The 27355-nt window shown below is 46.6% G+C and overlaps 12 protein-coding genes across 12 annotated transcripts; 6 read left to right on the top strand and 6 right to left on the bottom strand.

Annotated features, from left to right (window-relative positions):
• Positions 1-241: 241 nt before the first annotated feature.
• On the bottom strand, positions 242-1094 carry T069G_02063 (uncharacterized protein; the record flags this gene model as incomplete). The annotated part of the gene is made up of 2 exons (XM_056169273.1): positions 242-402; positions 464-1094. The coding sequence occupies 2 exons, from the start codon at positions 1092-1094 to the stop codon at positions 242-244; spliced, it is 792 nt and encodes a 263-aa protein (XP_056034589.1).
• A 718-nt stretch (positions 1095-1812) lies between these two features.
• On the top strand, positions 1813-2983 carry T069G_02062 (short chain dehydrogenase domain-containing protein; the record flags this gene model as incomplete). Its single annotated transcript, XM_056169272.1, has 5 exons — positions 1813-1854; positions 1967-2125; positions 2198-2298; positions 2367-2695; positions 2799-2983. The coding sequence occupies 5 exons, from the start codon at positions 1813-1815 to the stop codon at positions 2981-2983; spliced, it is 816 nt and encodes a 271-aa protein (XP_056034588.1).
• Positions 2984-3343: 360 nt separating this feature from the next.
• Positions 3344-4792, bottom strand: T069G_02061 (alpha/beta hydrolase fold domain-containing protein; the record flags this gene model as incomplete). Its single annotated transcript, XM_056169271.1, has 5 exons — positions 3344-3432; positions 3483-3731; positions 3791-3866; positions 3925-4465; positions 4521-4792. 5 exons carry the CDS (start codon positions 4790-4792, stop codon positions 3344-3346), a joined length of 1227 nt encoding a protein of 408 aa, XP_056034587.1.
• A 679-nt stretch (positions 4793-5471) lies between these two features.
• Positions 5472-6692, bottom strand: T069G_02060 (heterokaryon incompatibility protein (HET) domain-containing protein; the record flags this gene model as incomplete). Its single annotated transcript, XM_056169270.1, has 3 exons — positions 5472-5671; positions 5978-6177; positions 6235-6692. 3 exons carry the CDS (start codon positions 6690-6692, stop codon positions 5472-5474), a joined length of 858 nt encoding a protein of 285 aa, XP_056034586.1.
• A 1972-nt stretch (positions 6693-8664) lies between these two features.
• On the bottom strand, positions 8665-10584 carry T069G_02059 (major facilitator superfamily domain-containing protein; the record flags this gene model as incomplete). Its single annotated transcript, XM_056169269.1, has 8 exons — positions 8665-8690; positions 8746-8922; positions 8978-9060; positions 9136-9422; positions 9482-9915; positions 9988-10096; positions 10162-10344; positions 10402-10584. 8 exons carry the CDS (start codon positions 10582-10584, stop codon positions 8665-8667), a joined length of 1482 nt encoding a protein of 493 aa, XP_056034585.1.
• A 948-nt stretch (positions 10585-11532) lies between these two features.
• T069G_02058 (uncharacterized protein) lies at positions 11533-12483 on the top strand (the record flags this gene model as incomplete). The annotated part of the gene is made up of 1 exon (XM_056169268.1): positions 11533-12483. The coding sequence occupies one exon, from the start codon at positions 11533-11535 to the stop codon at positions 12481-12483; it is 951 nt and encodes a 316-aa protein (XP_056034584.1).
• A 2649-nt stretch (positions 12484-15132) lies between these two features.
• T069G_02057 (acyclic terpene utilization family protein atuA domain-containing protein) lies at positions 15133-17154 on the top strand (the record flags this gene model as incomplete). Its single annotated transcript, XM_056169267.1, has 2 exons — positions 15133-15503; positions 15570-17154. The coding sequence occupies 2 exons, from the start codon at positions 15133-15135 to the stop codon at positions 17152-17154; spliced, it is 1956 nt and encodes a 651-aa protein (XP_056034583.1).
• An 838-nt stretch (positions 17155-17992) lies between these two features.
• On the top strand, positions 17993-19951 carry T069G_02056 (fungal specific transcription factor domain-containing protein; the record flags this gene model as incomplete). Its single annotated transcript, XM_056169266.1, has 2 exons — positions 17993-19054; positions 19121-19951. 2 exons carry the CDS (start codon positions 17993-17995, stop codon positions 19949-19951), a joined length of 1893 nt encoding a protein of 630 aa, XP_056034582.1.
• Positions 19952-20018: 67 nt separating this feature from the next.
• On the bottom strand, positions 20019-21008 carry T069G_02055 (enoyl-(Acyl carrier protein) reductase domain-containing protein; the record flags this gene model as incomplete). Its single annotated transcript, XM_056169265.1, has 4 exons — positions 20019-20259; positions 20320-20481; positions 20539-20862; positions 20959-21008. 4 exons carry the CDS (start codon positions 21006-21008, stop codon positions 20019-20021), a joined length of 777 nt encoding a protein of 258 aa, XP_056034581.1.
• An 873-nt stretch (positions 21009-21881) lies between these two features.
• On the top strand, positions 21882-23470 carry T069G_02054 (aldehyde dehydrogenase family domain-containing protein; the record flags this gene model as incomplete). Its single annotated transcript, XM_056169264.1, has 4 exons — positions 21882-22283; positions 22346-22818; positions 22878-23289; positions 23357-23470. The coding sequence occupies 4 exons, from the start codon at positions 21882-21884 to the stop codon at positions 23468-23470; spliced, it is 1401 nt and encodes a 466-aa protein (XP_056034580.1).
• Positions 23471-23812: 342 nt separating this feature from the next.
• Positions 23813-24714, bottom strand: T069G_02053 (glutamine amidotransferase class-I domain-containing protein; the record flags this gene model as incomplete). Its single annotated transcript, XM_056169263.1, has 3 exons — positions 23813-24103; positions 24160-24386; positions 24453-24714. The coding sequence occupies 3 exons, from the start codon at positions 24712-24714 to the stop codon at positions 23813-23815; spliced, it is 780 nt and encodes a 259-aa protein (XP_056034579.1).
• A 699-nt stretch (positions 24715-25413) lies between these two features.
• On the top strand, positions 25414-27160 carry T069G_02052 (glutamine synthetase, catalytic domain-containing protein; the record flags this gene model as incomplete). The annotated part of the gene is made up of 5 exons (XM_056169262.1): positions 25414-25894; positions 25961-26220; positions 26283-26335; positions 26395-27072; positions 27130-27160. 5 exons carry the CDS (start codon positions 25414-25416, stop codon positions 27158-27160), a joined length of 1503 nt encoding a protein of 500 aa, XP_056034578.1.
• Positions 27161-27355: the final 195 nt, after the last annotated feature.

Here is a 27355-nt window from a genome sequence, read left to right as displayed (position 1 = left end):
GTTGTTCATTCGCATTTACTTGCACATTATCGCGAGTTCTCCAATCCGAGGCCTTGCTTTCCGCACTAAGCAGTGCCCCTTGCTGACCGAACTCCACCAACATTGGAACTTACATGATTGCAAATTTCGCCGCAACACGACCTTTTTGTATGGGGTTTTAACTGCCGGTCCCTTGGTGGCCCTCGTGAGGCCGTCGCAAGAGAAAGACAGGGATCGTTATGAGCTATAGCCTTTACGTTTACTACAGATCCCACAGCCGAGAAGCTGGATACTGCGCCTCAGAGATCTTACCCGCTATCTGCGACATGACTTCTAGCACCATCCTTCTTTCGCCGCCACTGCGAGCATCCGCACCAGTGATAAAGAAGGCAAAGAGAAAGACGCCGTATTCGATTGTGATAGCTATTTCACGACAACTATCAGAAATTTATGGTGTTATTTGAAACAAACGTTTTGTGTGCACCTCTGAATCCTTGCATGCTGGCAATAATGGGAAGAGCGCTTTTGAAATCCTCCGAAGCCAAGAACTGTAGCTGGCTCTCAACACTCTGCCATCCGACAACCAAAACACAAGTCCTACACATCTCGCCTTTGTATGCAACTTCATCGAGCATCCAACCGATTGAGGATTCTCCTGTCATTCCAGTTGCGGTTTGGCCGATTTTTTGTAGAAATTGTTGAACAGTTGTAGTTGCGGTGTCTTGAAAGTCTTCAAATTCGTTTTGAACACCACCAAAATACATGTAGAGTACCTCTGCTACAGGCGATGTACCATGGCCACCTTTGTTATCAAGTACTGCAGTGCCGTATGGGTCAAATGCAACACTATGAGAAGTGGTGGGCTCAGTGGTTTGAGAATTCATGAATTGCAGTAGTTGTTGATAGGCATCAGATTGTAGATATTTGTCCAGTGCAGATTTCTCGTCCCAGTCAACAAATATGCAAAGTTTGTTGTCTTCCTGTAATATCATGCTCCATCGGAAATGCCGAATGCTCTTTTGTTCTCGTAGCATGGTGACAGCTTCATTGGCGACTTCTTCGGCCTCGATCGAGACCCGAAGCGATAAGAGTAGGATTTGCGTAATGGGTGCCATATTGGTTGAAAGCCGCAAGAGTTGTTACTGAATCCAAGATCTACTAGCATCACCATCTAACACGCCTGTGATTAATGAACTGCGACAGAACTTCGGGGGCAACACATGAACAGCCATCTTTGAGGGGAAATGCAGGAATTCCCGAGCTTAAATCCACATTGACTGTTTATCATCCAAAGAAACTATTTCCGAATGGTGCATCAGCAGCGGTGAGGTAATCATCCTATTAAGAGCCACCTAGACTAGCTTTTCCCCATAAGTAGACAGGCGATTAAACAGCAATCTTACACTGTCTCAGCCAGAATCTCCATTAATTTGGACCCACTTGCGTGGAAATCTTGTGATACTCTGGGAAGAGAAGCTTCCATATCAATTGAGCCATAATGGAGACGGATCCCGATGGCATATTTCGAAAAAAAAAAAAAAAAAGTGATAGAAGAAAGGGTTAAACACCGAAGCTCCACGAGTATGTTCTGACAAATACAGGTTTAAAATTAATAATAGAGCTCAATGTTGCTGGCGTGATTTATCTGAAGTCTGGATAGATTTGACTCAATATTAATATTCTACCTCGGTAGATATAAGATCTAGTTCTTAATCGTATTCCTAGAAAAATCGAAACTCTCTTAAGATTTCTCATGCGTTATGTAAAAGTGAGAATACCTTGATTGATCCAATTTAGATTTCTACTGACAAGAATCGGCTTACTTCTCCAACAATGTCATCCGTCGTAATTGTTGGTGCCTCTCGGGGACTTGGGGTATGTACCCAAACGCCTTATTTTGCGATATACCTTCGAGTCTACAGTCGTTCTATGGATTCGACATCGTTGAAGGAAATAAAGTCGTTTCAAATTGCTGACTAGCGCATAGTTTTCTCTAACCAAGATTTGGTCAGAAAACCCATCCAATACAGTGATCGCGCTGGTGCGAAACAAGGCAGCAGCTACTGCGAGTTTTGAGCAGGGTCTACCCGGCAGGGCAAATATTCGTATTATTACTGCAGATTTAGAAGACTTTGAGTCTTTAAAGGTCAGACTGGGGCATTTCCGCGTTTTGTTTTGCGCTATCCTTAGACCTCATTTTATTAACTAGAGATTTTAGGCTGCCTTGGAAGAAACACGGAACATACTCGACAACAAGCTTGACTATCTCATTGTCAACGCTGCTGTCAGTGACAGTATTGTTGATGATATTGGCAATGCGTGAGTACAATGCGATTATTTAACGGAATCGGGGACAGAGCTGACACACTTGCTTCACGCTACTCTAGCATCCTCAATGATCGCGAACAGTTTGACCAAGACATGCTCCGCACCTTCAAGACTAACTGCTTAGGTGTTGCTCACGCTCTTGGTCTCTTTGCACCCCTTCTTCTCACTGGCACTGCCAAGAAAGGAGTAGTCATCAGCAGTGGCGTTGGTGACCCTCACTGGACAGCAAAATGGCGAACTTTTGGTCACGCTCCATATGCTATCAGCAAGGCCGCCGTCAATCAAGTTGTGGCCAAATTCCATGCTCAATACGCCTATGAGGGCGTAACAATTTCTGCAATTAGTCCGGGAATCATAAAGACCGAGTTCAATACACCCAAACCCGATGGTGAGTGGCATCTTATTTCACAGGGCCTCTAGCGTCAATGCTGCTTATGCGGTGCCACTAATTAAACTACGCTCTTACGAAATCATGCTGACAATCCAAGTAGATCCCAACTATCAGCGCGTGCAGAAATCATTTGGTCCGCCGATTCAAGCGTCTAACAGATTCAAGGGCCCCTATACCCCCGACGAATCGGCTGCTAAAGTGACTGATGTCATTATAAATCACTTGGATCTTGAGAAAAATGGCGGGATATTGATCTCCGAATACAATGACCAACAGTGGGTATAACTGTCACCACCTAGCTTTTATAAATTACAATAGATACTCGCCGTCAAAGGATTCAAAGATAACATAGCCACAATGAGATATTTGAGCTGGCATTTAAACTGAACATTAACTAAGCTTTCTAACCACCTCATAATTAAACATGACTTGTTGTAAGTCTTGTTTTCTAGTTAAATAAATGTTAAATAATTCTATTTAATGAATGGTAAGTTGTTGTGAAATCGTATTCCAAGTGTGTATACGGAACCTCTCCCAGAGCAATGTGGCGGATCATATTAGCAGGTAGCACCAACAGAGCTTTTCTCCTCCGGGTACAGTGACCATCGCAAAAGCCACTTGTTAAAGAATTCATAGTCGCAGCTACTATTTCCAATAGCATCCAATTTCTCGGAGGTCGGATATCATCGCAGGAGGATTGTCCAACGCAGGGAAGTGTCCACCAAAATCATGATCTATACCATAGTTAGAGGCTGGTAAACAAATGATGCAATCTGATACTCACTTTTATAGACGACAAGATTGCCAGTCTGTTTCACCAATGCAGCTGGCCAGAATAGAATGTTGTACTTGAAGGAGCTGAACAGTAGGGGCGCATCGGTCTTGGCTTTCGTATAGTTGGTAGCGAATCGATTTTGGTAGTAGATGAATCCGGATGAGATGAACGATTTAGTCAGGTAGTAAAGGGATACAGAGGTTAAGATTTCATTGTGTGTCAAGACCGAAGGGCCGGTGCCGGCTCGAGGATCAGACCCTACGGGTTTAACATGTTTAGTAAAGAGAAAACAACGGTGTTCGATCGGAGCTACTCACAGTTCAGAAACTTTTCACCCATGTACGCTAATTGGCCAACAGGGTTATCATATAGAGCAAGACCTATGGTATTTGGCTGGGTACAACCGTAAGCTGATTGTCCGTTTTTGGCGAAACGATTGATCATCGCTTACCTTGGTTGTCTCTTGTTGAAAATAAGCATAGCCGTTGGTGGACCATTCCACGAATGATTCCTCTTCAAACGTCTCAAGTGCATCTAGTGCGATGCCTTCTGCAGCTAGTTGGTCTGGGGTAAGCGGAACAAAAGGCAAGGAGGCTAGATGAGTCGCGCGGACGGTACTATTGTAGGAATCATAAAGGTCGTACGCAGTCGCACAGCCCCAATCTGTTCCATGAGTAGCATATTTCTTATAGCCAAGAACATCCGTCATGAGAGTGTTGAATACTCTCGCAGTGTCTTGGTTTGTCCAATTGCCTGGGGGAGCCGAAGAGAGACCAAAGCCAGGAAGATTGGGAACAATAACGTCAAAGGAGACAGGTTTCCCATTCGACGTCTTTCCCTCCTTTGTGAGATTGTCAATCAACGGGAGAAACTCTAGAAAAGATCCAGGCCAACCGTGGAACAAGATCAGGGGAATAGCATTACGTGCACTGGACTTTTTGTGTACAAAATGAACTGTAAGGCCTTCAATTTCGGCCGTAAACTGCGGGTATCTTCCGAGAATGTTTAGTAGTGCTTAAGCGAAGTACTAATCACCCGGAGACTCACTTGTTGATGCTAGCTTGCTCCTTTTTCCAATCAAATTGAGTCAGCCACTGTGTACGTAGTGACTTCAGAGTACTCAGTGGAATGCCAGCGTCAGAGGAGAGACCTGGGTATTCTGGAGCTTCAGGTAGATGAGTGTTGCTGATCAGTTGAAGCATCCGAGGGACTTCACTCTCTAGGTTAAGCGTATAAGGCTTCAGTCGATATCTTCCGCTCGAAAGCACCGAGGCGCTTGCAGAAGCAACGAACAGACAAGAGAGAAGATCGAGACGCATTGTGCTGAAATGTTTGGATACGATTCACTTGAAGAGTTGGAATCATTGAACAATCGCAAACAACAAGCTCTTTATACAATTATCATTTCAACCAGTTCTACGACATTGACTACATCTATGTCACTGACTAATTGCTTCTTACGATAAACTTACAAATTGAAAATGCCATTGTTTAGGCTTATACAATACACAAATATTGCGGCTCTTGGTCTGTGGGGAGATTACCAATGTATGTCCACAACAGGGAGGCATTATGACATGATACATGATGACATTACCCGACTTAATTAGCGGTCTAACACAAAGAGCTTCGATGGCACCGTCTGTTTTCGTCCGACCCACCGCGGCATCTAGTTCTAGTCTAAACAAACTACTTTACCATGAAGCACGCAAGATTCCATATGCTGCGCGCGTTTATTAGTCATCCAGGGATCTTCTTATCATCACATTGTTACTACTACCATATTGAAAATGTGAATAAGACTAGAGAAATGTGAATTTCAGTTAGGTGTAATATTTAGTACTACAGTACTTAAAATTACTCAAGCCTCTGTATGATTTACAGGCGGGTAATTGGTTCGAGACGGAGGTTAATTCGCCAACGTCCTATTCAGCGAACCTACTCTAACAATTTCTATCTTTCTTCAAAATTTCCAGGTACGGAACTCATAAATCGACGCTAGATAACAGAAATACTCTCAGTGGCTGGTGAGATATGACCTTCCAAAAGAGCCCCAACACCGACTCTCTCGTAAGTCTGAGGAGCGAACGACACTGAACGGACCAGCAAGACATAATGAACAATCTCTCCATCCTCATTCACAACCTTATCCTTTCCAACCACAATGCACTTCCAACAATTCTGATCGAAAGAATAATCTTTGGAGTCAACCCTTATTCTGCTCAAAAGCTCTCTCTCGCCATTTAACAGTAATAGTTGGTTTGCTTTAGCATGTAGGCGATCATCGCATTGAGCCTCTTGAGCCGCAAACTTGAAAGGGCTCTCGGGGTTTCTGGTCCAATGGACCCGGTCGAAAGGAATTTCCATATATCGTATCTTCCCAGTGTACGCCATCCAAGACCAAGAAGGTATGGATCTGCCATCTTTATATGATATACGAGGAAGATTACCGGGCTCCTCAGCTTCCCAAAGCAAAGTCCTTTCCAGATATCGTTCATAGATACCGTAGCAGGCTTTAGACTCAAATGCGCGAGCCAGTCGACTTTGTAAACCAAGTATTGCCTTTGAACGATCGGTCGCCACTGTTAGGTGAAGTTTGCTATAAGTCTGATTGATGTGTTGAACAAGTCGTATAAGATCATTTGTGTGGTATTTGAGACTAGATATTGGAAAGTTGGAGTCACTTAAGACATGCGATTGAGGACTAATTCGAGCACTGATTAGCAATTGTTATGTAATGCATTTTTTGTCGCATGCATACTTGCGCAGGGCGACCAAGGTTTCGCAACATATGCCTTGGCCACATTCCCAATATATTTGAGTTGCCGTAAAATATATTGTACGGCAGGAAAGTGCCCTCTCCTGTAGTACCCAACCTCGTTTGCTCAATTCGCTCTGCTCAACATCTGCATGGAAATCATCAATAGCTTCGGCAAGATATAACGGCCCGCCTGATGTCTGGATTTTGGCGTAGGCCCTAGGCTTTCGCTTGCCAAGGAATCCACTAAGAGAAGAAGTACCGCGGCTCGCAGCGATGGTGCAATATGCAAAGCTAAAGACTTCTTCCATCCTGATGGCTTCTGTTTCCCAGTCTTTTTCATCCTCTTGAATGATGCAAAGTGAGTCGATCCAGAGATACGGGACACCCAAAGCACGGGTAACTGTTACTGCATCCTGGAAGGTTTTTGGTAACGCTCTATATGGAATATTCTTCTTCATAGCATCAATATTGTGAACATAAGTGCAGAATCTCTATTCTTTCTTCAGTTTCCCCCAACAATGACTCAATGCAACATAATGTTCATTAGTATTGTCGCTGATTTCGACAAGGCGAAGGGAATTCGTGCTAACATCTATGACTCTCGTAGGCATATGTCTACCGATAGCTCCCATACTTTTTAGCGACATACAGTCGTGTGTTACATCACAAAGGTAATTCAATTGGTTTTGAAGGCGAAATTGTAAGTTGGGATAATCTGGAAGGTATGGCAGCCCACATTGAGCGTATGTTGGAACGAATCTGGAGGCTGTAAATAGTTCAGTTATCCTTCTAGTTACAGTGCACAGAAGCAGTAAGACAGACCTGGATCAGAATATATTGAAATTATAGGAAGCCCACTAGGGTATATTCTCAGTACGTGAGATGCGTCGTCCAGGAAAAGCTTCATGGGTTCCCCAAAACTCAGATGGAGTTTTGCACGACAGCGGGATAGTAAGAGGCACAGCGAACAGTCGCTCGCATCAGATTCGAAATCGTCAATGCTTAGAGGATAATCTAGAGATGGCGACTCAAAATCAAATATACGATCAAATTGACAAGCCTTCGATACATGCCTTGGTGGACGGAATGACTGCCAAAGTTGAGTTGTCAAAGATTTGGCCCAATCGTTCTCTGGGGCGTTTAGCCATATGTTGTAAAAGCTAGTGGGGCACTATAGTCTGCTAGTATCCCATCGTGTTGTTCGGCACAGAGCATTGAAGGCACTGTGTAAGTGAAGAACTCACCACCTATACATTGTTAGGATCTTAAATGTAGTTAATTAAGGGGTTTACAAACATTCTCTGATTCCTCAATGAGCGTTCATTAGTAACCTTGAAATCCTTGTGTGGGATTGATTTTAATCTGAGCTCACATACTGGATTGTCTTCGTCAGTTGGACCGTAGCTCAGCGCGTAATGGAAGGGCCAACTTACTTGCATCGAAGGATCAACAACGTCCCGTATGACAGATCGCCTGCCGATTGCTTCTAGTTCGGGATTGAACAGATAATCTGGTTGGATAGTTTCACGTAAAGGCTAGATGAGACCTATGATTGTGATTAGATGTGATAAAATATTCTTTATTTGTTGGCAAGACACTAACTTCGTCTAGTATGATATTTATCATTGATGCGTCCATGGCGGAGAAGATATAAAAAATCTGAATTTTTAAAAGGCATGCCAGCGCATTCCCTATATTTTCCGGTGTAATAATTTTGCCTGTTGTAACCATATGCATGCCACGCGGCAATGCATCTGAGAGTTGTGTATGAATGGAGCCTAGCAAATAAGCTGCACAGGATACTTGTACTGCCGTCAGGCTCTACTCTCCATCAGGCTTTGCCAAGCAATCGTAAACTTTCGTCGCCAAACACGGTGCAATTGTGTGGTTAATTAGTTGCCTTGCAATATATTTTGGCGAATCATTTATCTTTAAAAAAAAGGCAACAAATGTGTGTGACCACGAACCCGCATAGATGAGATTAAGGAATAATGAAAGTTTGCGTTGTGCAACCATAATCATGATATCACACACAAAAGTTTGAGTCGTTCATATTCTCTACATCGCCGTTCATATGCTCCCCAGCGCCGGAAAAAGAAAAGAAAAGAAAAGACTGTCAGAAGTCTGGAGCAATGAACATTCAAGATAATAAGGTAGTCAAATAGAGAAAGTATCACATAGTTGGCTATTTTGTTGCAGCTAGGTATCTAAAAACAGCTGTATTCATCTCTGAGCCTATTCGGAAAAGAGTGGAAGCCTGTTTTTTTCAACCACTATCCGAGCCACAAACCCTAGCCTGAATACAGGCGGTCCCACGCAGCTTGCTTGTGTCAGGCCTCTAACATAGACAATGGAATGGATCTAACTTTTCTGAAGCTTAATAAGGATCATATACTACTATACTTCGTTGAGCAGTGTATGATATTATCTTCATGTCGTATAAAAGAAGTCTGTTGCTATGATTAGCAAGATAACAAAGTCAGAACGTGCTGTATGGACTGGGAGCTGTACCTGGATGTGTGTCTCCAATCTCTTCGAGGCTTTGCTGCCTAGAAGCAGAGCTCTCCTCCAAGAATTGTACGCGCTTCTTCTTGTCATTCAAGTAACCAAGATACCATCGGAGAATTAGAGATATCACAACCACTGCAATTGACATCCCCAATGACGCTGTGTTTCCCTTTTTGTCTGCTGTTGTTAGATGGACTACATGATTTTTATTCCTTTCGACAGATTTTCTACTTACAGTATGGCGGATCGGTGTAAAGTTGGTTGCCTGCGATCGAGAACGACTGTGCAAACATGTTAAACAAAGCTAAAGCTGCACCCCTTTGCCATACGAGTTAGATTATTCTGCTTGTTGATAGAATGCACGTAATTTGATAACAATGGACAAAGGCCTACCTCCTTGTATAACCGATAAAGTTCATGGCTGCCCAGGACAGAACAAGAACAACTTTGGAAAACATGCAAAATGCGACTAGGCAAGTGGCGGCAAATCTAGCGTCGCGATTCTCGAGCCCAATCAACATGGCATACCCTACAATCCCTCCAAGCGAAGAGATTGCAACCGTGAGCCCGCGGGCATTTGTTTTATCGGCAATCCTGGCGAAGAATAGAATGCCCAAGCAAGCGCATACGTATACGATCACTGTGAACAACTGAGCGCCGATTGAGCTGTATCCAAAACCCTGTCAATGGTCAGTATGTGGAATGCACGGCTTCTCTGGTGAATTGACGGATGACTTACACGAACGAGCGCCGGTAGAAAATTAGATAGGGAAGATATTGTGAAAAGAGAGACGCAGTATAAGGCGGTAAATAGCCAAAAGTGAATGGTCATCAGGAGCTTCAATATTTTCTTTGGCTGTAGGCGCGCTTCGGATGAATTGTGAGCTCGCTCGCTTCTTTGAACCAGCTCTTCTTTCTCTGTCTCGGTGAAACCGTAGCGCACTTCTGAAGGCGAAGCTGGAAGAAGCAAGAGAACGACAAATGCGAACCCGATCGGCAGGACTCCTTCAATTAAGAAGATCCACTTCCAAGCTCGCCATCCATTTTTCCCGTCTAAGTTCTTGCTGATTCCGTAGGAAAGTAGTCCGTTAAAGGCACCGGCGAGAGTTGAGGTTGAAAAGAAAACTGCACTTCGAGTAGCAAGCTCGTGGTATTCGTACCAAAACGAAAGATCTATCAGAAAGTGCAACGTATTAGTATCGTATGTCCTGTATTTAGAAACGGGGTTTGCTTTTGACATCATACAAAATGCGCCGCCTTGTACAAAGGCTTCTGCAGCACCGATGAGGAATCGCATGGCTATCAATTGGCCACTGGTTTTGACCAAAACCGTGAGAACCGTGAATAAACCCCACTAAAGTCAAAGGATTTATTGTTAGCCAGAATAATTCATCAAGCATCAAAATAATATCAGCTTACAAGTATCATTGCGCCGCAAAACTGCACCGGTGCTCGTATTTTCTTGATTAATAGTGTGCCGGGTAGCTGGAAGACAACATAGGAAACCAAAAACATGGAGGAAGCGTTCGAGTAGTCCTTTGGTGTGAGATGTAGGTCCTCTTCCAGACCGGCAATTAGAGCATTTGCTAAATCAGAGCGATCCTATTCTCATGGCATCAGCTGTGAAAGTATATGCTGGAGAATAATGATTTCGATTACCATAGAACCAAAGAAGTAGACGGCTGAAATGAGCGGCAAGATAAACCAGTCGAGCTTCCATTTGAGCTTGCGGCGTTGCTTGTCATCGAGGTTCGAGTTGACAGGAAATTCGACATGCGAGGTATCCGTTTTGCCCAGTTCAAAATCTGTGGTGATACTCGGCTCTGGATTGTCCTTTGACATCTTGGGAGATTTAATAAGGTAGCTTGAGATCGGATGATGCGGGGTGAATGATACAAGTCACAATGATGGCGTGATTAAGAATCTTCTGAGAAATCATTGAAACTGTATTCGCTGTTCAGCAGTATTTGTATTATTCCCGATATCTCGAACATCCAACAATTATTGTCTACGATTCTAAAACCTGGGGTAAAGTGGAGTGACAGCAGTAGCTCGGGGTAGAGCGAAACTCGGAGCAATAAGCGCAGTACTCCGATTGGCACAGCTGGCGTTGCCGAAGGGCTGAGATCTCTTTATTTTCCAACAGAAGTGCACATCTTTTCCTCTTTTTTCCTCTTTTCTCATGTTGAGGATGAAAAGGAGTATCTCAGATTACGACTGAGAGCGTACGCGGCCTTGCACTGCCCCGTGGTATCGTATGAGTCGAGATTGAGTCAACATACTGCAGCATTTTTGTATCACAAATGTCTACGGCCGGGGCATTCTAGTCTACTAGTAGTTTTCAACCGTTGGCGAAACTATTTGATATAATTTAGCCGCAATTTACGTAGCGGCATCTGATGCTGAAGACTTCCCCGGAATAATTACGATTTTGGGCTCGGAAATCGGCACATTGACGTGAACTCGATAGAGCTGTGAGTCTAAATTCACTAGCGCTACCTGCTTTGTAGTTTATTTTATTAGGACACATGATGGGGGAAACCGGGATCACATGTAGATGGAACCTGGAGCGAATTTCGCTTCAAGGTTTATACCGAGGGTGAAGATCAAACTGAGATGAGATCCACAGCCGAGTCTCTCTAAGCCTGAAAGACATTACGAAGCGAGTTTCGCTTAGTCTTTACTCTTTAGTATGAATAAATAAAAGCCACTGTGACATTTGACCAGTGTCACCATAGGTTAGATTCAGTTGTATCAGAAAGATTCACCCAACAAAATCGATTCTCCAGGATGGATACTCTTACAAGCACCGCTGATGTTCCTCCGGAATTTCTAAAGTCGGCATACCTTATAGGAAAAACCCCAAGACGAGCCTTGGCATCAGAACCTCGTGTCTCTTACGACCTCTACATCCCACCTGACCCATACAAGTTTATCTCAATAGCTCAAAGCAAAGACGGGTCACAGACGGCCGCTCAAAAACTTCCATTATTGGTCTTCATACATGGCACTCTGCGTGATGATTGCTATATCGACAGAGGACTTACCCCCTTTGCTGAATCCACACCCTGTGCCGTCATGGCGCCGCTGTTCCCAGCCGGACTTGATGGCCCGTTTGACTTGGATTCCTACAAGTTACTTCGGTCTCGAACACTACGATCCGATTTAGCGCTTTTGAGTATGCTAGACGAAGTGGCTCATCGCTGGCCGGGCATCGATACAACTAAAATATTTCTCATGGGCTACTCGGGTGGTGCTCAGTTTGTGCATCGATTCCTCTATCTTTACCCTGAACGTCTCGCAGCAGTCAGCATTGGCGCTCCAGGGAGTGTGACTGTTCTGGACACTTCATTGAAGTGGCCTGCAGGCATAGCAGATGTGGAAGAGCTTTTCGGCGTATGCATCAATAAGGAATTGATCAAACAGGTACAGATTCAACTCGTCGTAGGCGACTCTGATACTGAGATTCATGGGGGAGAAGAATTTTGGATCTGGCTACGGAAGTTGCGAACAGGATCCAAGGTCGAGTCGGTAGCTGGGAGACAGCCGGACACCGAGGCCAATGGAATACAACACAAAGAGATGGTGAAAAATAGGTTGGATACTCTGAAGAGACTGCAAACCTTGTGGAGAGAAGATGGGATAAATGTCCAGTTTGACATTGTAGAGTGTGCGAAGCATGAGTCTGCTAAATGCCAAGGTCATGCTTTAAAGTTCTTGGATTCGCTGATGCGCAAATAATAAAGTATGATGCTTCAGCTATAGAATGTAACTTGGAAGTAGACAGAGATGTTGATTATATTATTTATCGGTTAGTTGCCGCCGAGCTGTAGTATACGGCGCTTTATCCATCACATCGTAGAGGGCATTAGGTCAGATTCCTGTGCTTTTCAATAAGTGTTTTACTTTCCATTATCGTTGTATATCGTGTCAATTACCATAAAAGCCTTAAAAGTACATAATTAATAATCTCCCTAGGACTGTGTCCATAACTCATCAAAAAAGTTATTTGAGGGTGACCCCAAAAATCCCAAAAGGTCGTCATATGTATTAGGAAGCCAATCGTTCCAGTCAGATAGTGAGTTTTCAGGTATGGAAAGCCTATGATGGCTTTCTGAAGCTACAACATTTGTGCTTAATGACTGTAGCGTGGGATTAGTCGGCCGTGTAGAAGGGTTAACCGCTATGCACTCGCGAATCTTGCTCGCAATCTTCACGCCATCATCTACTATCGTTGGACTCGGATCTCCGCTAGTATCGCTAAAGTATGCAGATGATATCTTGTCTTCTGCATGCCGAGATAAAAGACCAATCATTCTTGCGGTTCGGAAAGGTTCGTCTAGTTCCTCATTGGACCAAGATAGAAATGTTTCATACACTTCTTTTATCTTGTTGCGGGCCAAAGTTCGCTCTTGGGGTTCAATGTCTTGGGCCATCGCAAGGAACTTGGTTAGATACATCCCGGCGATGCATAATACGCGGAAAAGGTGCTTCGGATAATACACTGTTGCCCTCTCAAGTTTGCGACTTCCGTGAGATGATGATTCATCGGTGGGTGGCGTATCGTGTGGACGGAGACTTGAATAAATGCTAGCAAGTTGCACAGCTGCATGGAATCCTCTGTACCAAACTGCTCTTTCTTGGGTGCTTGATCTCCTTTCCATTTCTCGAGACTTCAAAGCCAACAAAGGCACAGCACATAGGCGCAATTTTGCTGCCAAGAAGTCAATCTGATATCTCTGGGATAGCGGATTCGGTGTTCTAGCTCCCAAAGAATCCAGGTCACGCTCAAGAAGGCTTAAAAGCGACATCTGTAGTTGACTAGGAGAGATACCGGACATCATCATAGAAACTCGAATAGAGTATTCCTGCAGTTCGCATCGGGCCCAAAACTCGTCAGAAAAGTATTGCTGCATACGTGACTTGATGATTGGGAGTCGTCCAGCGGCGGACGCCATTGGTGGTGGAAAACCATGGTCGGTTGCTAGTCTAAGCGGCAGATATATTAAAAAGTCGATCTTGCTTTACATATTTGGAAGGGGATTCGGTGATACCAACTCTGTACTGATAACAAAGCAACCAAGCCATGTTTTAAAATACACCAGAGAGTCGACAGATAATTCTGCCACGGTCGGGAGCGATTCGCGAATCCCTATCTGCTGCACGGCTGAAACTGCAAGATTGCAATAATTCCAACTTGGATCGTCACTCTGGGTCATGACTGGCATAGGCCAAGCACAAAGTAACAAGAGGGATTGAACAGTATAGATGCAGCGGATTGATCTAATCAAGTATCCTGAGAGTAGCTGATGAAAGGCGGACCTGAGTCGTGTAAATAGCTGAGAGTGAGTGGGGTGATTTCGCGCTGAGATGAGCAATAACGTCCAGAACAGAAGATCGCTTTCTTGATGGAGCCAGTCAGCGGATTTCCCGGACGTGATAAAGGGAACATGATGAAAATAATTGATATAAAAGCTGCATCAAGTCAGAATAATTGTTTCCTGCGTGATTGGATTAAAACTTGCTGTTCCAAAAGCTCGTTGATGACAAGAGGCCCGAAATGTACACCGCCGAGCTCATATACTGTCGTTGTAGAGGATGGTGTCGCACACTCGGGAGGTAGCAAAGTATCTACTGCGACACCAATGTCCTCAGGCGTCTTCGTATTTTTGGAAGTAATTGATGGACTGGCATCAGAGGCTCTGGAACCATTCTTCAACGAATCGATAAGCTTCTCGAGTTCTTCTTTTTCCTCAATCACCTTCTGTAGAGTTCTAGAGACAATGAGATATTTAGAAACGAGACAATGGAAAGTAATGCTTACCCTCTGACTACCTGTCGCTTGAATCTTGGATCAAAAACGCATGTTTTTACCTGCTTTTCGCATCTCGTACAAGGAGCCGGGAATCGTTGTTGTGCATCACATCGCAGCTTGACCAAACAAATTAACAAAAATGGAACCCTTCTAACTATGGAGTAAGACGTGGAGAACCAAACCTTGACCTGCCGGCACGTCGTGCATGCAATCGAAGTTCGCTTTACGGCCGGCATCTTCGGCACGATAGCAGAAATTATCCGAGTCTACGATGTGTGGTCATGAGGAGACTTGAAGTGGCCTTGGATTCGCTGTGACAGAGACAAGTTTGGCATCCGAAATTCGCTCTACATGCGAATATCGCTTGCCGGGCCGAAAGTGGCTGATTCGGCGGGCGGGAAGTCGGAACGGAATTCGCCTCAACGCCGTAGCACGGCAAGACACTGTCTCTATATCCTGTATATTGCATGACATATATAAGATACAAGCTTCTAATAAACAGGTAACATATTTGAGTTAATGAAGAATCGTTTAAACGTTTTACATCTTTCAGTCTTTTCGAACTATTCTGCAAGATGGGTTCCGTTGCCACTCTCACACCAGGCCTTGAGCCGCTCTGCCGCATTATTACACCGATTGGGATGCTGGGCTATGGCTTCGATGAATCTGACATCAAAGATGCCTTAGAATACTCATCGATCAGTAAAATACCCACTGCAATCATTTTGGATTCTGGCTCTACCGATTCAGGGCCTATGAAGTTGGCATTGGGAACAATGACCTGCCCTCGCGCATCCTATGAAAGGGATTTACGGAAGCTTGTCGACATAGTAACCAAATACCGTCTTCCGGTACTTATTGGATCGGCAGGAGGGGATGGAAGTAACAGTCATGTTAAAGAGCTTGTGGACATCATTAAAGAGATCATGGCTTCTTCAACCAACATGTAAGCTCGACCACTCAGTCATGTATCTCTTGGGCTGTTTGCTAATTAAGGTTGATGGTCTTTCAGTGCTGCTCAGCTGAAAGTGTTGGCGATCTATAGCGAGATTGACGGCAGTACCGTATTGGAACGGCTGCGTACGGGAAATGTCTCAGGCTGTGGCCCCTGTGTGCCTCCCTTGACGGCTGATGATATCGAGGCCACCAAGACGATTGTTGGACAAATGGGCCCAGAGCCTTATGTACGAGCCATGTCAGCTCATCCAGATTTTGACATCATTATTGGCGGCCGTGCCTACGACCCGGCGCCATACGTTGCCTTTTGCGCCTACCACGCCTTTGATCAATCCTGTCGTCCCGTCCTCTCCCTTGACAGTCATATCTTGGGCGGATTCACACATATGGGCAAGATTATGGAATGCGGCGGCTTATGCGCTACGCCCAAGAGCCCTTCTTCCCAGGCAACGATCTACAGAGATGGGACATTTGATGTGCGGCCGCTTCTCCCTGGAGCTGTTTGTACTCCCACTACCGTTGCTGCTCATACACTGTACGAGAAATCTCGCCCTGACCAGCTTCATGGTCCTGGAGGATACATTGATCTTTCGTCCTCCACCTATTCACCGCTGTCGGATAATTGCTCCGTTAGGGTAAATGGAACTACATTTCACTCTTCAAAGAGAGACGGCGGTTGTTACACAGTCAAATTAGAAGGTGCCAAAGTCATCGGTTACCGGACAATGTTTATGGGATCGTTTGTAGATCCGACTTTAATCTCTCAACTACACCCACTTTTGGATAGAATCAAAGCGTACGTGACTAAGCAGCACGCACACATCACCGAGAAATGGGAGCTTGGATTCCATATATACGGATACGACGAGGCTAACAAGGCGGTCCATGCAAAAAACGTGTTTCTGGTTGCTGAAGCGCTCGCCGAGACACAAGCAACAGCTACGAGCATTGCCTCCACTGCTCGAGTTGGGTGTGTTCACGGACCATATAAAGGCCAAAAAGCCACGAGCGGCAATTTTGGCTTTGGGTTGGGAGGAAAGGGAGAAATTGAGACAGGTCTCTGTGCTGAGTTCTCAGTCTATCATTTGATGAACCTAGAAGATGGGGAAGAAGACGCGAGCGAAATTCTTGACGGGGATCAAGGCAAACAAAAGACGCTATTCTCTTTTGAAGCTCTACTTGTCGGAACTGGAGAGCGATTACGACATAAGCATCAGGATGCTGACAGAAGTTTTCAACTTGAGGACGCAGACTTGTACCCAACACCAGTCAATGCAGTACCTGAGATCGTTGAACCTACCCCTTTCCCTCAGACCATCGGAGAGGCAGCAAAAGTTATTAGGTCGAAAAACGCGGGCCCCTACGAGATCACGTTCGACATCATCTTTAATGACAAAGAGACATATGACAGAGTCAAGAATTCTGGTCTTCTACAACCTGAATTAATTGCAGAACTATACGAACTCTCTGTTGAGAACATTGTATACTGTGGTTTCTTCGACCAGGCTATCGCGTTCAAGGCTACTATTCCCCGTATGCGCGATGGACAACCTGCAGTGTCTGGTGGCTTCATGGAAGATGATGTTCATGGATCGCAGAAATATTTACCTCTGATGAATTTGAAACTAAGTGGTAAATGATACGAGAAGACTATCTGGGATTTGCGTGGTACAACAGCTTTTCGTATGGGTGAATGTCATTTGAGCTGTATCGCTGCTAGGACTGGTGCTCATTTCATCGACTCGGCCTATGAGGTCTTACATCGTTGATCACACCATCAGGTTATCCCTACTAAAGTAATAACAATCGATGTCGTTAAGTTTCCGTCATTAATGCTATCTAGTATAATATATTTAAAAGTACATTGGTCAAATAGTAGCGAATACTAGGATTGTTACATTGCCCCAAACTCTAGGTTAAGTCGACTGATAGAGGTGGCCTTCAGAACTTCAACCCGACATCCGACGCATACCCTTCTTTACCGGCTACATTATTTGTGTAACAAAGAAATGAATGTATACGTAGTTGGAATGACTCAGTCCGGCTTTATTGCCACAAGTTGGTCTTGTTTTGATCATGACCGTTATCTATAGGGGCAGGGCCTTGGACTCTACATGTACCTGTATGTTGAGAATCACGTGTGACCACACGTGATCCTCCTGCTGCAAGCCTCAACTGCCCCGTTGGCCGTTTGTCATTGAAGACGATGTCTTCTGTTTGTTTCTTCTCTTTTCCTTCTTTGTAGATGGCTTCATCAAGACTGGAAGAAATGGAGTCCTATTTCTCCAATAAGTTGACAGACTCCATGGCTGACGCTAGCCAGGTCTATCATTGGCCCCCCAACGTATCAACGGGTATCTTAGCGCACCTAATCGTTGCTCTAGACGGGAGTCTATGGGGTAGGACTTGATTACAGGCATTGCCGACTGAGATCCCGGAACTCGCATCAACTAAAAGAATGAGCACACAAGGCGCATGATGCTTCAGTCAGAGGTTTCGCAAGCTAAGACGGCAGCTCGTCCGCGACCCTTGAGGCAGCCAATGCTGCGGGTGCGGACAGGATGCTTCACATGCCGGAGTCGCAAGAAGAAGTGCGACGAGACGAAGCCGGCGTGCAGCGGCTGTAAGAGGAACAAGCTGGTGTGCAACTGGCCGGCGCGCGGTGGCGAGACGAGCAACCAGCGAGTTGAGGTTACGAGTACGCACAACAATAACATTCGCCGGTTGGACGATGCGAACTCAAATTCAGGTTCGAGTACAAACCGCAGCGTCTCGGACGGGGATCAAGATCAAGAGCGCCAGAACCTGTCACCAACCAATGCCGAGCGTGATCATCACAGCACAGAGATGGAAGAGGGCCCAGCCGTGCGGAGGAGCAGCACCAGCACCACCGCGTCACCACCAGTCGTCAGCCAGATGCAGGGTCAATATTCATTCTCTCCTGGCTCCGACACCTCTGGCGTGTTAGCATCGCCCTTTGAGCGTCGCATGTCGATGCAGCAGTCGTCTGATAACGTCGAGGTTGCCATGGAGATGATGGACGAGGACGAAGATATTCCGGACGAGCTGCTAGACCTACATGTAGATGATGATGATGATGAGCGCGACAACGACAATGCACTGATGAGCCTGGCGGACATTGACATGTCAGGGCTCTTACCCGGGTTCATGTTGATGGGTGCAGTTCCACGCCCTCCATCCATGATTCCAGAGGCGGAGAACGGGACGTTTGATCTCATGAGCCACTACCTCGCTCGAACGGCCGTCAGCATGGGCAACGGGTCGACATCGTCCAACCCCTTTGTCCTTCAACTTGTGCCGCTTTCTTTTTCCAACAAGCTGGTCCTTCAGCTGGTCCTTTCCCAGAGTGCTGCCCATCGTGCCGTTTACGAAGAGCGGAGAGATCTCAAGGCGGTGGCCCAGCGGTACTACACCAACTCCATCAGGAGCTTTCGACAGGCCATCAGTGCGTACATCAATGGATCTGACCCAAGCCCCCTCTGGGTGACCATTGGGGCTCTGGTGATGTGCTTTACAGAGGTATGTTTATGCTGTTGAGTATCACAGCTTACTATTTTATTGAATGCTATACTGACATCAAGCCAGACGGCTAGAGGGGATACAAACGGCGTGGTGTTTGACCATCTGCAAGCCGTCGAGCCACTTTCGGTTGATCTCATCACAAACCACAACCACATTGTCCGCGATGATCTCAAGAAATTCATCATCGAATACTACGTCTACACAGTCACCATCAGCATGATCTCCGCAAGTCCCGCCTCAAGGAACGCGCCGCTCTTGAACCCAACACTCGAACTCGAGGCCCATAACCTGGTCGCCTCGGGGTATATCGGCCAGCTTTGTGGGTGTTGGCTGCAACTTTTGCTTCTGATACCACGGATATTCGAGTTTGGGAGGCGCACCATCGGAGGAGCTGTCGATGTCGACTCGTCTTTCCCATCACCCGACGACTTTATCGCATTTGCAACGCTGCGGGCTGAAATTCTGTCCTATACGCCCAACTCAGATGCGACCAAGGAAGTCATCCTTTGTGGTTACATGTTCCAGCAAGCGCTTTACTTGTACCTCCTTACGGTCTTTAGGAATGAAGCTACGAGCGGCGGGCTACAAAGGACGAGCATCGACAACGCTGTGTCCGAAACCTTTTCCTATCTCGAACAGCTCCCGCCAACAGCGCGCATCAACACCAGTCTCTGTTGGGTCCTGGCGGTGGTGGGCTCATGCACACTGGACGGATCTCGACGAGACCAGCTTCGACGACGCTTGGAGTGCATGTTCCAGACGATTGGCCTGGGCAACATTTCGAGTACACTGACGCTTCTTGAGCACATCTGGACACGACCAAAGAGCGAGCAAAATCCTTGGGCAATATGCAGAGTCATGCAGGAACAGGAAATTTGGATCTCGTTTGCTTGAAAAAATTAAGCTTAATTTAACATTACACTGACTATACAAACTTTCCAACAACATGAAGCATTTTTATTTATTTTCCCTGGTTTTGAGGCGCTGCAGTCGCTGGGCCCTCGGGCGTCACGTATGCCTTTGTTAAGCCACCGTCTACGACAAAGTCATGAGCATTGACGAAGCTGCTCTCGTCACTTGCTAGGAAGACCGCAGCTTGAGCCTGCTCAATGGCCTCGCCGAAACGACCCGTGGGGAAGTGGACTTCGCGACGGAAGCGCTTGGGCTTGTCGTCTCCGAGGAACTCTTGGAGCATGGGAGTGCTGGCAATTAGGCGTTAGATTCAATGGCCACATGGTGTGATAGTGTGAACATGAACTTACTTCAAGGGAGCGGGACAAAGAGAGTTGAAGCGAAAGCCCTCTCGCGCGTGAACAATGGCCATCTCACGCGTATAAGCCAAGACAGCGCCCTTGCTTGCAGTGTAGGCAACTTGAGGCGTGGCCGAACCGACAATGGCGACCATGGAGGCTGTGTTGATGATGCTGCCCTTGGTCTTGCCGTGTTTTCTGAGAGAGCGAACAGCATGCTTGGAGCCGTACCACACGCCCTTGACGTTGATGTTCATGGTCAAGTCCCAGATGTCGTCGGGGCACTCTTCTGAATCGCCATCCTTAGGGTGCATGATGCCAGCGTTGTTGAACATGACATCAACGCCGCCCCAGCCATCGACGAAGGCTACAGCAGCCTCGACTTGGTCTTCTTTGGAGACATCGACGACTTTTGTGTCGACTTTGCCTTGGATGGTGGTGACGACGCTCTTGACCTTGGAGAGGGCCTTTTCGAGGGCTGCGGCATTGACATCTGTCATGAGGACGGAGGCGCCCTCCTGTAGGAACAGAATGGTGGACTCGAGGCCGACGCCGCTGTAGATTGGCTGTTATTTGAATGTTTTTCTACAATATGGAATGTACAGATGTTGATGGAAGCTTGAGACTTCCAGGGCGGTGGTGCAGACATACCCAGCTGCGCCTGTAATGATGGCGTTCTTTCCAGAAAGTCGTCCAACCATGGTGAGATTTGATGTTGATGTAGTGGATATAAGATGTAAGTTATGTACAGGTTTATGTGTATGTTTGTACGAAGAGAGTTTGGAAATGATGTGGTGATGGAAGAGGGTACACTTTACGACAACGAGAATATGTATTCTTCAAGCCCGCGATTTGAATTGAATTGGCTGTATTCTCTTCTCTCTCCACGATGAATAAATAGCTGTAGTTACATCTTACCCCCACACACCAAACCCTTAGACAAGCTATCTCATCTGCATCTAGAGGCGCAGTGATGCTCGTATGCATGTGGTGTTGAGCTGTGTAGGCCCGCAATTGATAATAGCCGCCTAGCGATAACGGGTCGCAGTGCCGTATGACCACTGCGCGGTTAGCGTTTTAGGGGACAAACGCGCTACAGTTAGTGGTTGCTGATGGCGGGTGCGTTTTCGGCACCTCTGCACCTCAATTTCTCCTCCACACCACCATGTGTCCACATCCACTTTACCTCGAGCTTGTGATTGATGCTTGATTGCTTGGACAGTTTATCGAAATTTATCCGTGTCAACGGTGCCATCATCTCATCGTCGTCTACCGTGATCCACTGACGCTGGTGCCCTCAACTGCCAATCACAACACATTGCGCCCTGGGGTCTAAACCATGTTCGCGGGGTATCAACCATGGATAGCTCAACGAACACACGAGGAAGATGCCGAGCTATGATCGATCTGCGTAATGAGTTGGACCCTGAATTGCCATGACGTGTGGGGTGGAAAGGTATAATATTTCTATCTCCGAAACGAACAGATACGATGTCGTCGAGGAAATGAAGCATCAACGAACGTCCATTGTGCCATCATTCTCTCTCTCCCTTCACCATCTCAACATCGACACAATGTCTACCATCAAAACCATCTCCCCCACGACCAACAAGGTCATCTGCGAACGTCCAGAAACCGCGCTCGATGAAGCTCGCGATATCGCCCGTCGCTCCAAGGATGCGTTCCAGTCTTATCGGAAGCTGTCCCTCTCTGAGCGCCGCGCCATCGTGACCAAGGCCCTGGCGATTATCCAGGAGCGCAAGATGGAGCTTGGCCGCGAGCTTTCAGAGCAGATTGGACGGCCCATTGCCTTCAGTCACAAGGAGATTGAGACGATGCAGAAACGTGCTGATTATCTGCTGGAGATTGCGGAGGAGTCGCTGGCCAGCTTGCCTGGGAGGATAAAGGAAGCTGGGTTCAAGAGAGAGATTAAGAAGATTCCCGTTGGGCCGACACTGATCGTCTTTGCATGGAACGTAAGTATATGCAATGCCAGAGACTTCATATTGGATGAGTCGGCGCTAACAAGCATCCATAGTTCCCCTACCTCATCATTGTCAACGCTCTCGTTCCCGCCCTCCTTGCCGGAAACTCCGTCATCCTCAAGCCCTCTCCGCAGGTTCCTCTCGTAGGCGAGCGAATCGCCGAAATCTTCGCCACCGCCGGCTTGCCCAAAGGTGTCCTCCAGGTCATCCAGTCAGGCAACCCGGTCACACTCAAAGAGATTGTCAAGCTGCCGGAGCTGGGCTTGGTGAGCTTCACCGGCTCGACGGCGGGTGGGCTTGCCATCCGCGAGGCTGTGGCGGATAGTACTGTTCCTGTCAACTTGGAGCTTGGTGGTAATGATCCGGCGTATGTGCGACCGGATGCGGATCTGGCGTATGTTGCTGAACAGTTGGTGGATGGCGCTGTGTTTAACTCTGGCCAGAGTTGCTGCGCCGTGGAGCGCATCTATGTTCATGAGGACGTACATGACCAATTTGTCAAGGCGCTTCAGGATGAGCTCAAGAAGTAAGTTGCCACATTTGACTATCACACACTGAGTCCTTGCTAACTAATTGTCAATTCAGGTATACTCTTGGTGATCCCTTTGATACCAAAACAATGGTCGGTCCCGTCATCTCTCGCGCCGCTGAAAAGACCATCAACGCGCAAATCTCCGATGCCCTTGCCAAGGGAGCCGTCAACGCCACTCCCGAGAACAAATCATTTACCAGCGCTTCCAAAGACGGTAACTTTGTTGCTCCCATCCTGCTCACCAACGTGACTCACGACATGGATGTGATGCGTGAGGAAACATTCGGACCAGTTATTCCCGTTGCCAAGGTCAAGGATGATGACGAGGCGGTGCGATTGATGAATGATACCGAGTACGGCTTGACTGCGAGCGTGTGGACAAAGGACATTGCCCGCGGCGAGGAGTTGATTGAGCTGCTCGAGGCCGGTACCGTCTTTGTGAATCGCTGCGACTATCCAAACCCTGTAAGTTGGACACTCTCTGCTCTATAATCTACAATCAATGAGTTATGTACTAATAGTCTTATTTTAGGACCTTGCATGGACAGGTTGGAAAAAGTCCGGCTTGGGTTGCACCTTGGGGCCACGCGGGTATGACGCTTTCGTTAAGCTCAAGAGCTACCACGTGAAGGAAAAGCAAGGATAAAGTTGTGATTTATAAGTATCAATGTCATCAATGAGAAGCAATATGGGATAATAATTATATGCTTATTATATAAAGGAAGTGTAATTTGTTGCGTATAATGGTGTTGAATCAACTGGCCTACAAGTGCCTGAGGTGCATGTGTTATCCAATTTAGCTGAAGAAAATACCTACCTGTACCTCCTCTTGTTTTCCGGCTTTTATTATAGCAATTATCTAATCTTTCTAGATTATCTGTATCTATGCGTATTTCAGAGACAGCTATGGCAGCACATTAATTGAAAGCGATTGTTTTACTGCTAACACATTCGATGCATTTACTAATACAACTTCGCAGCTTACATCTCAGCCCTCCATTAGAAACTTCCAAACCGCCTCTCCAACCATGGCTCCATCATGATGAGCATTAGCCCTCGACATGGCACTCTCAAACATTTCTTTATCAAAAACGTTTTGGCTCCGCCTCAGTGTAAGAATCTCCGACATGATCACCCCATTAAACTCTGGGTGTGCTTGTAGGGAGAATATTTGCCCTGGTGCATATAACCCTTGAATGCCGCAGACTGGACTCGTTCCGAGGTTTTGAACTCCCTCTGGGAGTTGGAGGACTGCATCTCGATGCATTTGATGAAGATCCTGTCCCCCCATGTTAACGGCTATTATATGAGGCGAGAAACTATCTCTTGGCTTACTATTGATGCGGAATTAAAGAGCTCGCGGCCCTTTGGTGTGAGATCGATGTGGTCAACGGACACCTCCCATCCCTTGGGATTACGCTGTACGACACCACCTAGAGCTCGAGAAATGATCTGATGGCCAAAGCATATCCCAACAATTGGTATTTTGGTCGTCTGGTATGCAGTACGGATGTAGTCAACAAGCCGTAGAATCCAGGGGTCATCTTCGAACGAGTTGTGTTCTTTGGGTTCAATGTTAACCAACAACCCAAATCAACATCTCGACCATGTTCAATAACAAGACTTACTACTTCCAGTGAGAAGGAGACAGTCAACTTGATCAAAAGCTGGCAGATCCCCCAAATCCACCATATTACTCTTAATTAATTGAAGATCCACATCTTGAGATACGGTAGTATGCTTCAGATACTTGGCCAGCCCATTTCTCAAAAACCGTTCAAAGATGTCTCCATACGAGCCAAACTGCTTCACAACCGGCTCGATGGGCGTGTCACATTCGAGAATTGCCACGGTGTAGACCCGCGGAATGGCTTGAGGCGTGGAACCCATAGTGTAAAGATACCAATATCGACAGCTGATTCAATTTACCACAAGCCCGCATCATCGGAAGGGATGTAGATACGAGGCCGGCAATTTAAGCCGGCCGCATTGCCGCGCTTTCTGTACATCTCGGGGAACATTACTCCCATATTGGAGTACGAATGTGAGTCGTATTAGATCAAGCTTGGCTGCAAACTAGTCTGCTTGCCACAATCAACCTTGATCCCAACCTAGGCAAAGCTAACCGCCATCACCATGTGGGCATTTGCATGGTGCCATCTCCACCCACACCGCGGAAACGATAATGATTGGCCTTTTTACTCCCGCGCTCGCAGCCGCATCGCAACCGCTATCAATAGAATTGTTCTATTAGCTTGAGCTTTTTCATGCCCTTTGTGAAATCCGTAGTGTTGTTTGACGCGGCTACGCTACATGTAGTTGCCTCACGGGCTGGAGCGTGGGATCTCCGCGTCGTCGAGAAGTGGAGGAGTCAATAATATGGGCACTTTAGAGAGAGCGCGGATCTCTCACGTAGTGCCGTATTCTCTCTCCCAAGAAATACACTTACACATTGTAAAACAGTGCAAACAGCTCGAAGAAGGGAAATTATCGTTTTATCAAGAATAGATAAGAACTCGTGGACTTTCATCACTCTCTATACACTCTCCAATCTTGTGCAAACAGCAGGCCATGAGTACCAACGACGCAATGTCTCCACAAGAGTCTCTGAAGAATCACAACCAACCCCCCATGGACGGCCTTGTTAATGGCGTCGAGGATGAAGATGCCACAATCAGTCAGTTCAAGAGGCTCCTGGCCAGCGACACTAAGGTTAAAGTCGCAGGCATTGACTGTGATGGCATTCTTCGAGGCAAGATTATGAACAAGAGCAAGTTCCTCTCCAGCCTCAAGGGAGGATTCGGCATGAGCTCTGCTATTTTTGGCTGGGACATGCATGACCTCCTGTATTCGGAAGAGAGCAACTTGACCAGCGCCAAGACGGGCTATGCGGATTTCAACGCCGTTGTTGATCTGGAATCAATGCGAAGACTGCCCTTTGAGGATAATATTCCCTTCTTTTTGTTGCGGTTCTTTCTCGCAGAGCAGTCTGTCGTCGCAGATGGACGTGGCCTTGTTAGATCCTTGACGGACTCTATGGCCGCGTCTGGCTTCCAGGGCATGGCTGGAGGTAAGCACCAATCAAAACTGTACTCCTCATAACCTAGAAAGATAGATTGCTGATGTTCTTTCATAGTTGAGCTCGAGTTCATGAACTTCCAGACTCCCAGCGAAGATGGATATAATGCTCCGCATGGGCGACAGAACCTTGCTGCATATCTCTCTTCCAACACGCCACAGAGCCTGCGGCCCGTAACGTCGGGCAACTTTGGCTACAGCGTGTCACGGCCTATTCTGGCCAAGAGATACTTTCATGACATCTTTGATCAGAGTCTGCAGGCGAATTGCCCTGTTGAAGGATGGCACACGGAGAGCGGGCCCTGCGTATATGAAGCTGTAAGCGCGAGAGATGGGATCAATTGTTTACACGCATCATCATGCTAACGTATCCCGATCAGGCATTGGCTGTTTCACCAGTCGCTCAAATGGCTGACAACGTATCAATCTTCAAGTATGTTGACAACTATCCAATGCCCAGGCTATCAGCTCACTCTAACCAATGCTCTTCAGACTCGTCTGTAAATCCTTGGGCGTCGAGCACGGCATAACACCATGCTTCATGGCCAAGCCGCTACATGGGCTTCCAGGAAATTCCGGCCACATCCACGTCTCCCTAACCAATCTCCAAGGCCATAACCTCTTCGCCCGCGACACACCTGATCCCAACCCCAAATGGCCTGACCTCACACACTTATCCGACATTGGCCGCCAATTCCTGGCTGGCATCATTACTGCCCTTCCTGACATCATGCCTCTCCTTGCACCCAACATCAACTCCTATAAACGCCTCGTTGAGAACTACTGGGCCCCTGTAAACGTCAGCTGGGGCTTCGAAGACCGTCTCTCATCCATCCGCCTCGTCGCCCCTCCAAGCTGCAAGCCTTCAGCAACACGCTTCGAAATCCGTGTCCCCGGCGCAGACATCCACCCTCACTACGCTCTATCCGCCATCTTCAATGCCGGCATGAGAGGCATCAAGCAGCAATTAGAGATTCCGATTCCTCCCGAGGCATCAAGGCCGGAGGACCAGCCGGCGGAGCGCTTACCGAATAGTCTCGGCAGTGCGCTCGAGCGTTTCAGTGCCAAAGGCAGTGTTGCAAGGGAGATTATGGGTGACGAATTTGTAGACTTTTTTGCTCTTTCACGACGACATGAGTTGAGGGTGTGGAGAGAAGCCGTCACTGACTGGTAAGTTGTCGCTGCAAATGATTCAAGATTTATACACGTGCTGACTGGGTTTTGTAGGGAATTTAACAGATATATTGAGACTACTTAGTTCTGTTTTACTACACCATTTTTTAGTGTGGATGATTTAGGATTTTGTTTGGGAGTCATCATTTAGTGTTTTAATAGTACTTTAAGACCTATACGCTGGTCGTTGTGATGTATTCATATGGCTATTTATGTATCACTTTATTACTCATCAACCAATGCCTTGGCTCTGGCAATAGCATCATCACCATATAGGCTC

Source organism: Trichoderma breve, chromosome 1 (assembly GCF_028502605.1).
Source record: "Trichoderma breve strain T069 chromosome 1, whole genome shotgun sequence".
Taxonomy (NCBI): domain Eukaryota; kingdom Fungi; phylum Ascomycota; class Sordariomycetes; order Hypocreales; family Hypocreaceae; genus Trichoderma; species Trichoderma breve.
Note: the sequence above shows the minus strand (reverse complement) of the source record. Positions and strands in the feature narration are given on the sequence as shown.